At 38.5% G+C, this 13,765-nt stretch overlaps 1 protein-coding gene across 3 annotated transcripts in view; it reads right to left on the bottom strand.

The window, feature by feature from the left end:
- The window catches only part of LOC103707157 (probable proteasome inhibitor), a 72,277-nt gene extending 70,378 nt beyond the window's left edge, over positions 1 to 1,899 (bottom strand). For all 3 annotated transcript variants that reach the window (XM_039125836.1, XM_039125837.1, XM_039125838.1), the window contains exons 1-3: positions 1,645 to 1,899; positions 1,278 to 1,464; positions 1,049 to 1,180 (exon numbers count right to left, since the gene is read on the bottom strand). In XM_039125836.1, coding sequence (XP_038981764.1) covers positions 1,049 to 1,180; positions 1,278 to 1,464; positions 1,645 to 1,807 — 482 coding nt within the window. In that variant the 5' untranslated portion in view covers positions 1,808 to 1,899. The remainder of the gene's footprint in view (positions 1 to 1,048; positions 1,181 to 1,277; positions 1,465 to 1,644) is intronic.
- Between the last annotated feature and the right edge of the window lie 11,866 nt (positions 1,900 to 13,765).

Below are 13,765 nucleotides of genomic sequence, written 5' to 3'. Positions count from 1 at the left end.
AAATCAATATTTTGTTAAACAAATTGTCCAAAAAAGTTAATTCCAACTTTTAAAAAAAATAAAAAAACTCAATCTTCTCAAGCCAAGTTATACCCTAGCAAGAGATGGGAGTACATGCTGGTGACTCCTTTTCAACCACATAAGCCTCCCGAATGCATGAGATCCAACCCAAAGTGATTTTGAAACTAAAATTTAGACATATTTGGCCAACTCTTGGGGATGTTAGATCGCTTGTACCTTATTTTTAAGTTTGATCAAGAAAAGATCTCGGATGACCCACCAAAGCACGAAAGCTAGGTCAGAAAATTTATTCCACAACTAACATAAACTCAAAATTGTTAACCAATCTTCATTGCATCAAATCAGGTCCATCTAAACCTAGTTAGGTTGAATCCAATTTCATGAGATCCATAGCTGACCCATTTTGAAGTTGCATCTTAATCTAGACCTATATCTAAACATTTGCTCTATTTAAGTTTGATTCAGTCAGGTTGAATAGAGATAATTTTTTTTTTGTTTTGCAAGTTATCTTTGTTCTATTTTATTTCTAAATAAACTCTACTAGTTTGTTGATTTGGTTAGCATTTGGGACATTCATAATTATTACACTAATCAATTTATTTCACCATATCTCAATTTATATATAATTTTGACTTTTCCTAAGAAGTATGATATTAGCTCATTTAACCAAAGCTTTATTTACTATTTCAAGTTTTAGTTTTAACTATTACATTAGTTAGCGCTTTTGTTTTTATTGCATAATTTTGTTTATTTTTGTTCGCAATATTTTTCTCTGTGGATAATTCAATCCTTATTCCAATTTTTATATAAATGTTTTAAATTTAATTCTAAAAAAATTGGATTTTACTTTGCGCATAACTAAAGAAACAAAGGACATTTTTGGGTTGCAATTCTGAGAAGTGGTTATTCATGAGGAACGTATTTTCACCAGCAATCTAACAAATGAAACCTACTCCAAAATGAGAAAGCACCACAAACATGGGCGAGAGTAGAAAAGAATAGCACAGAGGCAATTTCATTCACAAACCTGCTCCCAACCTTGGGTTCCAATTTGGCCAAGATACCAGAATTCAAGTTCTTGATGAGGCCCTTCAAATCCTTGTACAACTCCCCATAATTACTCGTCATATTCCCATCATCATACAAGTAATCATTCACCCTTCAAATATGTTGCAACCAAACAAAATTAAAAGTCCAACCCAGAAACCAAACAAGTTATAATCCTTAAGAGTTGAAAATCTTTAAAAAATTAATACTTGATTTGGAGGTTGAATGGTTCTTTCTGCTCTCCCTCAAGATTCAAACCATCAATCGCAAGGATATCTCCGATCACCAGGCACCTCACCAAGACATTCTTTTTCTGACCCTTCTCGGTCTTGGAGTACAAGAAACCATAGCTGTCCTCCAGCTCGTTCCACCCCTCGATCCCCACCTCTTCCCCACCTAAAATTTATCCCAAAAAAAATAAAGAATCATTTTTTTTTCGTTCAAGATTCTAGCTAAGTTGAACGGGATTGAAGAACCGTGTTTCCCAAGTTCCCAATTTTTTTTAAAAAAAGAAACACACGATTTTTCGATTCAAGAGTCAAGCCTTAAGAAGTATGGGATCAAGGAGAGACGCACCGATCGGAGGATTATCGGATAAGGCGTTCTTGCCGGTGGCGGTGAGGGAGAAGCCGGCGGCGAGGAAAGAGGCGTGGACGGCGAAGGCGACCTTGTCGTGGGGGTTACGGAAGGATGGGCGGGAAGCCCTGATGACCGCCATTACCGCACTCTCCGTAGCCATCTCCTCGTTCTTCCTCTGCTAGGGTTTCGATCTCCCCTTTTCTAGGATTCTTGGAGGGTGGACGGGTTTTCTTGAGGCACACTACTTAGGAGCAAAAGACCACGGAGACCCGCAGAAGAGGTCGGTGGATTTTAGCACGTGTGATACACGTGATGGGTATAATTTTAATAGATGGTTGCGATCTCATCTGATATGTTCGCATATATGGATACATGGCCGTCGTCGGGAAAAGCTGACGGGATATTTTGGGCGGAGAGAGAAAATAAAGGTTTGGGTATGAGCTGTAGGTACGGATACAAATAGGTTGGATTGGGTTAGGGACCGATTCAACCTATTTTTTTATTTAGATTTTAATTTTGGACTCAGATCCAATCTAATAAAAAATTAGGTCGGATCAGATCCGCCGCTACAATTTTTGATCCAATAGGTTATTCGAGTCGAGTCGAATATACGGCTATAATTTTTGACCCAACGGATCATTCGGGTCAGGTCTATATATAATCTGGACCCAATCCAAAAAATTCGGATCCGATTCGGGTCCAGATCAAGTCTGGTTCTCGTAAACTCATTTATGGCATCAAAACTTGTTTGCCCCCCGTGGGTTGCGGCTCGCGGGCCCAAATAATCGTACAGATCCGGATCGAGTCGGGTTGGATCGTAGGATTGAAAATCCGAAATTACTCAAATTTTAAATGGGTCGGGTCGGGTCTGAATTCGGTAAACCCGGATCCGACCCAGAAAATGGAACGATTCCAATTTTAGGACCCGACTCGGCCCCATGGATCCTCCCAAATGGATCGGGTGGGGTCTAAGCGAATCAGATTAGGTCGGATCATAAATCAATCCGATCTATTTGCAGACTTAGCTGTAAAGTTGTGGTTCTGCCGGTGGCTAATATCTCTCTTTAAAGTCTGATTATCTGGGCTTGGGGTTCAGCTAACTTAGCCTTAAGAGTGTAAATTGTATAAATCTATTATCTTCTTGTAGATGTTAGCTAGAGCCGACCCAATTTTTAGGTGGCTGAGACGGTCGCCTAAAGCCCCAAGCCTACACCGCCCACCTCACCGTGCCTTCAAAGTTCTAAATGTGGGAACGCTCGAAAAGAGAAAACCGAAAATTTTTGTTACTTAAGGCCCCAGATTTTTGTTACTTAAGACCCCGGTTAAAATTGAGGAGACAGAAAATGCAGTTTTGATTCGGCCAGTGTCAGAGATGGAGGTGTAGGAGACGGTATGGAGTCTTGTCGAGGATAAGGCCCCAGGACTGGACGGATTTCCACCCTTCTTCTTTCGGAGGTATTGGTGCATTATTCGGAGGGAAGTGGTGGAGGCAGTACAGCTTTACTTTAATCGGGCGGTGATGGCAAATGATTGGAAGGCCACTTTCATAACATTGATACCGAAGCGTCTGGATGCTTCGGAACCGAGTCTCTATGGGGGTATTTGGTATGGGATGATCGTCCTAAGATCAAGGGTAATGTGGGTGGAGGTGATGAGATCACCGTGTTTGGTTGCACCATGGTGATCCTGAAAGAGTAGATGCCCTACAAGCCAATCGCAATATGTATTGCGAAAGGTTTTTTCTTTTGATTTGTCCAAATCATGTACATGACATTTAAATATGAATAAAGGCGTTATGTTTTATCATATGCTGTTGATTATATTTATGATAAACTCCTTAGTTTAGGGCAATGGTTTTAAGACTATGATGAGATCATACTAGTGAGACTTAAAATCCTAAAATCCTAATCTTAAATATTCTCAGTCATTGGTACATTGAGTCGGGGATCAATGATTACCGGAAAGACTGGCATGTCTTATGTATGCTCGATGCAGAGGATGATTGATCTCACAATCATTTGTGTGGAGACACTAATACAAAGATGTGGGTGCTCATTAGAGGAATGAGTTCACTGAATTGACCTACAAAGAGAAATCTTATGAAGTCTTACTTACATGTCAAAAGATGATTCTCTTAGTGGGAGTTGTGCAACTAATCCTATGACCTGAGATCACCATGGTATCTTGTGCACATGAACCCATATTTTGGTTTACACTCATTCATGACAATAAGTTATGTACGAGGTCTTCTGGATATGGTGAATTGTGTACGAAGATTATGAGTAGGTCAACAAGGAATTAATCACTTCTAGTAAGAGAAGATAGCATCCTATTTATTCTAATCATATGATAATTCAGGAAACCTTTGATCAAAGTAGAATGAAAATTAGAAAGAGTTTCTAATGTTTCATTATTTGAATTATCATTAAAAGATTGAGAAAAATATGAATATGAAATTGAGTTTGACATATATTCATACTCATATGCATATTTGGGATGCAGTTTGATTAAAGGATTGAATTGCATGGTAACTTGCCACTGAAGGGTATTTTTGGTATTTCTACCAAATTCCATATTTTTCGGGTAGACATGACACGTTGCTAGACGTCAATCTTGTTTTATAGGTTTGATCAAATTAAAGAGTTAATTCGATCACCAATTAGAAAGGATTCTAATTGTTAAGTTCGGGTTTGCGCAGTTTGGACTTAAATCGATTAGAAGAGTTCTAATCAAGTTGGGTCAACTCGCACTGACACCTATTGCTGGCTAAGTATGGAACCCAATGGGTCACACACAAGAAAACTTATTAAGGGTCTAATTGGATTAGATCATGTTTGCAAGATAAACATCCTAGCAGGTGTTGCAAACCTTAGCTCCTAATTCGAATTGGATTCGAATCTGATTCGAATTGGATTCGAATCTGATTCTTAATTGATCTAATTTGATTAGATCATATTCTAATATGGGTTAGCCAAGAGTTGGCACCTAATTGGCTTGGTTTGAGTCTAATTGGATTAGATTTAATAAATCATTCAATCTAGACCGTTAGATCTTGATCTACCGTTGGATGAAGACATAATGGAGAGTTGGTTTAACCCAATTGGATTGGGTTAGAGGATGGCTACCATAATTGACCATTGGATCTTAATCCCACCATTGGATGAAGACATAATGGGTCAAGTGAATGGCGCCTTGCATTGGAGCCCTTGGATCATCATCATGAAAGATCAAGAGGTGAGGCGTGATGGACATGTGATTAGCATGTGATGTTGACTTGGTCAAAATATGGCACCACATGAAAGGACATATCATTTGATACACCTCCTCACTTGATCTGCACCTCCTCTTATTTGATATGGCCCTTTAGATGATGCCCTTTCATGAGAGGATGTGTGGATGGGATGCATCCCTTGGAGATGCATCCCTACACCTATTATAAATAGGTTAGCACTCCATGGGTTTCATCATTCCAATTCCACCCCACTCCTCTCTTCTTTCTTTCTTACATTAGTTTCTTTCTTTCTAGCATTGCTTCTAGTGTGTCCTAAGCCAAGACAAGGTGGTCTTCTTTAGGACAAAAGGATTAGAAGTGATTTTAGAAGGCTAAAGAAAAATAAAAAGGAAGGAAAGCAAGCCATTAGAGTTCTTTAGAAGAATTCTGCATTAAGGATCAAAAGTCTTTGGAGCTAAAGTCTTGATCAAGTTTTCGTGTGGATCACCATTGGAGGGCGGACACTTGGACGCCTCGTGGAGATTGTACACTTTGGATTAGCGTTTGAGGTATTCTACTAATTCTGCATTTATTTTATATCATTTGATTGTAATCATTAAGGTGATCTAGGCTTAAAAGGGTTTCATGCATAGGGACTTTATTAAGAAATTTTTAAAATTCCTAGCTTCCGCTGCGCATTATAACATGCTAAAACCCTACAGTGGTATCAGAGCCATCCTTAATTGGTTCAATCAAATAATTATGTATGATGTATGATTATTAATTTACTATGAGATAGTAATGTCATATGCTTAGAGAAATGTTGAAATGTATGATTAATATATGATATGTTATGTAATAAAATATCATGATATGAAATTTTCCATATGAAAATATGTTGAAGCATGTTAATTAATTGCTTATGATTTATACATGCTATGAAATAGCCATGATGCATAATAGTTTATTTTAGACATGTTAAATGTATGTTACAATTAAAGAATGTGCTAGAGACTAGTGAGCCCTCAATAAAAATTATATTAAGTCATAGTGTTGAAAAACTTTGAGCTAACCCATTCTAGAACAATTAATCTAATTGGTGTCTAAGGAAAGCACTAAAGGTGGTTACTTAATTAGGACCTTACTCTCTGAGTAAGGGGAGCCTCCCACCTGCTTACCTGGCCAATTGTTTGATTGCCTATTATGGATAAGCTTAATATTGATATAACACTATTGATAGCCTTCCTTCATGCCTCGATATTATTATGTCAAGATCCATGCTAGTTTGTTGTGCTAACACAAGACTTGCAATGGGGACTGATGTTATACTGTCTTGGTGCATTAAGATGCTTATGGCATATTTTAATATATTGCCTTGTTGTGCAACCACAAGGGCAATATTATTCGAATATGACTATATGGAAATGAAGGGTTTGACTTAACTAAAATATTATTGTTTGTTGTGCTAACACAAGGCAATAAGTATTTTAAGAGGACAAGATAAAGTTGAGAATTGCATGAGATGCAATTGGAAAGAGTTTCCTACCTTTGAACTCATAAGAGTTTGTTGTGTAAACACAAGGCTTTTTATGATGAATTAGGATCTCAACCCTACTAAGAAAAATTATATTTTTACGTTTATCATAGGGGAGGGCTATGATATTCGATAAAAATAGTAGGAGACAAATTAGATTAAAGTCCTTATCTAGTTGCAAACATGTCATCATGATTGGTCTGCTTATATTAGTTTTGTTCTTGCATATGTAGAATTATTAAATGGCTTCTTCACTTTCACTAAGAGGCATCTTAGATGCCAACAAGTTGACCGGACCAAACTATGTGGACTGGTTGAGGAATTTAAAGATAGTACTCACTCAGGAGAAAATTTCCTATATACTTGAAACCCCTGATCTTGGAGATCTAGGGGATGATGCTATAGAAGAGGAGGTTGCCACACATAAGATGTGGAAAAATGACAGTGTGACTGTCAAATGTATCATACTTGCCTCTATGAACAATGAATTACAGAGGCAACATGAAGGCATGGACACTCAATCCATACTTCTCAATTTAAAAGAGTTGTATGGAGAACAAAGCAGGACTGCTAGGTATGAGATATCTAAGCAGTTGTTCCGTGCTAGAATGAATGAAGGAACTTCAGTGCAAAACCATGTTCTTATGGTTATAGACTTGATCACCAGATTAAGTCAATTAGGTTTTGCTATGGATAGTGAGCTCAGTCAGGATTTGATCCTGCAATCACTGCCTGATTCATTCTCTCAGTTTGTTGTGAACTTTCACATGAACAAGCTGAACACCTCCCTGCCCGAGTTGTTAAATATGCTCAAAACAGCTGAAGGGCATATTAAGAAGGATAAAGGTCCACTCCTTCTTATAAATAGCACCTCTATGAGGAAATCGGGAAATAAGGGTTCTAAGAAACGATTGAACCCCAAGAGTAGCATCAAAAAGAAAAAAGGAAAGAAAAACTCCGGATCAAGTACCTGTTTTCATTGCGGCAAAGCTGGCCACTGGAAAAGGAATTGCAAGAGTTTTCTTGCAAGTATGAAGACCGATGCAAGAGTTGCATCAAAAGGTATGTTTATGTTACATGCCAACTTGTCATTAAGTTCTTCAAATTCAAATTCATGGGTATTGGATACCGGCTGTGGTTTTCACATTTGCAAATCTTTGCATGGACTACAGAAAATTAAAATTTTGAAGAAAGGTGACTTCGAGCTGTATGGCGCTGGAGGAGAGTCCATCCAGGCTGAAGCTGTTGGAACCTACAACTTGGAATTGCCTTCGGGAAAGCTCCTACAATTAGAAGATTGTTATTATATGCCCAAAATTATTAGAAATGTAATTTCCATTCCTTTGTTGTTAAAGAAAGGTTTTGAAATTAATGGAAAGGGCAATGGTTGCTCTATTTATTTTTCTAATAAGCATCTTTGCAATGGCATTATGGAAAATGGTCTTCTAGTTTTATTACTTAATGACAATGTCTTTCATATTAATAAAAGCAATAAAAGAAAGAGAGAGGAAGTGAATAATACCCTCCTTTGGCATTGCCGACTTGGTCACATAAGTGAATCAAGAATTAACAAGTTATACAAAGAAGAGTTCTTTGATCCTTATGATTATGAATCATTAGGAACTTGTGAATCTTGTCTTATGGGAAAAATGACCAAGTCTCCATTCACTGGACATGGAGAAAGGGCAAGTGAGTTATTAGGACTTATACATACAGATGTATGTGGTCCTATGACAACTCCAGCTAGAGGTGGATACTCTTACTTCATCACATTCACTGATGATTTATCAAGGTTCGGATTTGTGTATCTTATGAAACATAAATACGAAGCCTTTGATAAGTTTAAAGAGTATCAAAGTATGGTTGAAAAACAAACCGGAAAGTGTATTAAAATCCTTCGATCTGATCGAGGAGGTGAATACCTTTCTAGTGAATTTTTAAATCATCTTAAAGAAAAGGGCATTCTCTCTGAATGGACACCTCCGTATACGCCACAACTAAATGGTGTAGCTGAACGGAGGAATCGTACTCTATTAGATATGGTAAGGTCCATGATGTGCTTTACAGATCTTCCTATTTCCTTCTGGGGTTATGCCTTAGAAACTGCTACATATGTGCTAAACAGGATACCTTCAAAATCTGTATCTAGTACTCCATATGAGATATGGAGAGGTAGAAAGCCCAATCTTAAATATTTTAAAATATGGGGCTGCCAAGCATATGTCAAAAGAAATTTTGGACATAAGCTAAGTGCTAGATCAGATAAATGTACATTTATAGGTTATTCCAAAGAAAGTATTGGATATCTCTTCTATCACCCTACTGAACAAAAGGTATTTGTTAGTAGGCATGCCACTTTCTTAGAAAAAGAGTTTATCTTAGAAAAGGGCAGTGAAAGAAGAATTGAACTTAATGAAGTTCAAGACCTACAAATAGAAACACAAGAAATTCTTCAACCAAATGTACCCATTGATGAAGTACAACCACAACACACATCTCCTCTCCAAAGGTCAGATAGAGTGCGAAATGCACCTAAGAGGTATGGGTTTATCATTGAGAATGATGAAGCCCACATCATCGAAAATGATGATCCTCTGACCTATTCGGAAGCTATCATGAGTAATGACTCTAACAAATCTAACCTATGAAATCCGAAATAGACTCTATGTATACCAACCAAGTATGGACTTTGGTTGATGCACCAGAAGGTGTTAACCCTATAGGTTGCAAATGGGTCTATAAGAAGAAGATTGGAGCAGATGGCCAAGTAGAAACCTACAAGGCTAGATTGGTGGCAAAAGGTTTCAGGCAAAAGCAAGGAATTGACTATGATGAAACTTTTTCACCAGTTGCCATGCTTAAATCTATTCGGATTTTGCTTGCAATAGCTGCATACTATGATTATGAAATTTGGCAGATGGATGTCAAAACCGCCTTCCTTAATGGTTATCTTGAGGAAGAGGTTTACATGACACAGCCAGAAGGATTTGTCTCAAGTGGGAGAGCAAATCAAGTATGCAAGCTTAAGAGATCCATTTATGGATTAAAGCAAGCATCGAGGAGTTGGAACATCCGTTTTGATACAACAGTCAAAGAGTTTGGTTTTATCAAAAATGTGGATGAACCATGTGTGTACAAGAAGACTAGTGGGAGTGCCGTTGTCTTCTTAATATTGTATGTAGATGACATACTAATCATTGGAAATGATATTCCAATGTTACAATCGGTCAAGACTTGGCTATCAAAAAGCTTTTCCATGAAAGACTTGGGAGAAGCATCCTATATACTTGGTATAAAGATCTATAGGGATAGATCTAAAAGAATGCTAGGCTTGTCCCAGTCTAAGTACATAGATCGTGTGCTAAAAAGATTCAGCATGGAAGGAAGTAAAAGAGGTTACTTACCTATGAGTCATGGCATACGTCTCTCTAAGAAGATGTCTCCTAAGACATCTGAAGAGAGGAATAGAATGAATTCTATTCCCTATGCTTCGGCAGTAGGATCAATTATGTATGCTATGCTATGTACTAGGCCTGATGTTGCTTATGCCTTAGGCATAACAAGCAGATTCCAGGCTGATCCAGGAGAAAATCATTGGATAGCTGTGAAAAATATTCTTAAGTACTTAAGAAGGACTAAAGATATTTTTCTAGTTTATGGAGGATCTGAGTTGAAACTAGAAGGATTTTCTGATTCTAGTTTTCAATCAGATCCAGATGATAGCAAATCCACTTCAGGGTATGTCTTTACCCTAAATGGTGGTGCAGTGAGCTGGAAGAGTTCCAAGCAGCAAACTGTAGCTGACTCAACTACTGAGGCAGAATACATCGCTGTAAGTGAAGCCGCTAAGGAAGCTGTCTGGATGAAGAAGTTCATCGCTGAGTTGGGAGTAGTTCCTGAGATTGCTGGACCAGTTTCAGTTTATTGTGACAACACTGGAGCTGTTGCTCAAGCAAAGGAACCAAGATCTCATTACAAATCCAAGCACATTCTAAGACGCTTCCACCTCGTTCGAGAGATCGTCGAGAGACAAGACATAGTCATTGAACGAGTAGACACAAAGAACAACTTAGCAGACCCGTTCACTAAAGCTCTACCACAACAGCAGTTCGATCGCCACCTCGATTGTATGGGGATAAAATATAAGAGCGATTGGCTTTAGTGCAAGTGGGAGATTGAAAGAGTAGATGCCCTACAAGCCAATCGCAATATGTATTGCGAAAGGTTTTTTCTTTTGATTTGTCCAAATCATGTACATGACATTTAAATATGAATAAAGGCGTTATGTTTTATCATATGCTGTTGATTATATTTATGATAAACTCCTTAGTTTAGGGCAATGGTTTTAAGACTATGATGAGATCATACTAGTGAGACTTAAAATCCTAAAATCCTAATCTTAAATATTCTCAGTCATTGGTACATTGAGTCGGGGATCAATGATTACCGGAAAGACTGGCATGTCTTATGTATGCTCGATGCAGAGGATGATTGATCTCACAATCATTTGTGTGGAGACACTAATACAAAGATGTGGGTGCTCATTAGAGGAATGAGTTCACTGAATTGACCTACAAAGAGAAATCTTATGAAGTCTTACTTACATGTCAAAAGATGATTCTCTTAGTGGGAGTTGTGCAACTAATCCTATGACCTGAGATCACCATGGTATCTTGTGCACATGAACCCATATTTTGGTTTACACTCATTCATGACAATAAGTTATGTACGAGGTCTTCTGGATATGGTGAATTGTGTACGAAGATTATGAGTAGGTCAACAAGGAATTAATCACTTCTAGTAAGAGAAGATAGCATCCTATTTATTCTAATCATATGATAATTCAGGAAACCTTTGATCAAAGTAGAATGAAAATTAGAAAGAGTTTCTAATGTTTCATTATTTGAATTATCATTAAAAGATTGAGAAAAATATGAATATGAAATTGAGTTTGACATATATTCATACTCATATGCATATTTGGGATGCAGTTTGATTAAAGGATTGAATTGCATGGTAACTTGCCACTGAAGGGTATTTTTGGTATTTCTACCAAATTCCATATTTTTCGGGTAGACATGACACGTTGCTAGACGTCAATCTTGTTTTATAGGTTTGATCAAATTAAAGAGTTAATTCGATCACCAATTAGAAAGGATTCTAATTGTTAAGTTCGGGTTTGCGCAGTTTGGACTTAAATCGATTAGAAGAGTTCTAATCAAGTTGGGTCAACTCGCACTGACACCTATTGCTGGCTAAGTATGGAACCCAATGGGTCACACACAAGAAAACTTATTAAGGGTCTAATTGGATTAGATCATGTTTGCAAGATAAACATCCTAGCAGGTGTTGCAAACCTTAGCTCCTAATTCGAATTGGATTCGAATCTGATTCGAATTGGATTCGAATCTGATTCTTAATTGATCTAATTTGATTAGATCATATTCTAATATGGGTTAGCCAAGAGTTGGCACCTAATTGGCTTGGTTTGAGTCTAATTGGATTAGATTTAATAAATCATTCAATCTAGACCGTTAGATCTTGATCTACCGTTGGATGAAGACATAATGGAGAGTTGGTTTAACCCAATTGGATTGGGTTAGAGGATGGCTACCATAATTGACCATTGGATCTTAATCCCACCATTGGATGAAGACATAATGGGTCAAGTGAATGGCGCCTTGCATTGGAGCCCTTGGATCATCATCATGAAAGATCAAGAGGTGAGGCGTGATGGACATGTGATTAGCATGTGATGTTGACTTGGTCAAAATATGGCACCACATGAAAGGACATATCATTTGATACACCTCCTCACTTGATCTGCACCTCCTCTTATTTGATATGGCCCTTTAGATGATGCCCTTTCATGAGAGGATGTGTGGATGGGATGCATCCCTTGGAGATGCATCCCTACACCTATTATAAATAGGTTAGCACTCCATGGGTTTCATCATTCCAATTCCACCCCACTCCTCTCTTCTTTCTTTCTTACATTAGTTTCTTTCTTTCTAGCATTGCTTCTAGTGTGTCCTAAGCCAAGACAAGGTGGTCTTCTTTAGGACAAAAGGATTAGAAGTGATTTTAGAAGGCTAAAGAAAAATAAAAAGGAAGGAAAGCAAGCCATTAGAGTTCTTTAGAAGAATTCTGCATTAAGGATCAAAAGTCTTTGGAGCTAAAGTCTTGATCAAGTTTTCGTGTGGATCACCATTGGAGGGCGGACACTTGGACGCCTCGTGGAGATTGTACACTTTGGATTAGCGTTTGAGGTATTCTACTAATTCTGCATTTATTTTATATCATTTGATTGTAATCATTAAGGTGATCTAGGCTTAAAAGGGTTTCATGCATAGGGACTTTATTAAGAAATTTTTAAAATCCCTAGCTTCCGCTGCGCATTATAACATGCTAAAACCCTACAGATCCTACGTGGCGGTGATCTTAAATCACCTCCACTCCTCAAATCACCCTCCAACTCGGTGATGGGATACCCGTCCTTAAGGCTGCAAATGGGTCGGGTCGACCCGTGACCCGACCCGACCCGACCCGCGTAGACCCGACCCGACCCGAATTTTAGGACCCGCGGGTCCGGGTCGGGTCCTAAAATTGGACCCGAATCATTTTCTGGGTCGGGTCTGGGTTTACCAAACGGACCCGACCCGACCCGAATGGACCCGAAGAGAGAGAGGAAAAGCAAAAGAAAGTCTTTTCTTTTTCTTTTTCTTTTTTTTTTTTTTTTGGCGTGGGTTGTGGTACTGTTGGTCAGTGTGGGAGGATAGCAAGTTAGCAACAAGCATAGGTTCACAGAATCCAAAGGAACGTCGGCCCGTCAGGATTCTCTCTCGATCTATTACACTGTTGAGACCTCTGGTGTCTCGGTAGCTGCCTTTTTTTTTTTTTCCTTCTGTTTTTTGGTTTTTGTTTCTTTTAACTTTTGAAGGGAGAAAGTGAGGGAACACTGCAACTGAATACGGGTCATGTGCCAGTTCTCTGTAATGGAATTGGATTTTGGAAGAAGGTCTGGGATTTTTTTTGTCCTCGTGAGAGGGGAGCTGGGAGACACCGAGTTCCGTCCAATCAGTCATATAGATAAAAAATAGTGTGATATGAAATTTGGCTTGTAGACCGACTTAGTTAGTAAGTCATGAGTCATCTGTTCTGACTGGAGCTCAATTGCAAAGTCTTTCAAGTCATGGGTCACCCAGCACCTCATAATTATGATGTGACCAAATTAGATTTGCCCAAATTTTTTCTCAAAAGCACAAAAAAATTGGACCCGATCGGACCCGGACCCGACCCGAATCGGACCCGGACCCGACTCGGACCCGACCCGACCCAACCCGATCTTCAACCGGGTCGGGTCCGGGTCCAAA

This window comes from Phoenix dactylifera, chromosome 4 (assembly GCF_009389715.1).
Source record: "Phoenix dactylifera cultivar Barhee BC4 chromosome 4, palm_55x_up_171113_PBpolish2nd_filt_p, whole genome shotgun sequence".
Lineage (NCBI taxonomy): Eukaryota > Viridiplantae > Streptophyta > Magnoliopsida > Arecales > Arecaceae > Phoenix > Phoenix dactylifera.
The sequence above is the reverse complement of the archived record's forward strand: the minus strand, read 5'-3'. Positions and strand labels throughout refer to the sequence as shown.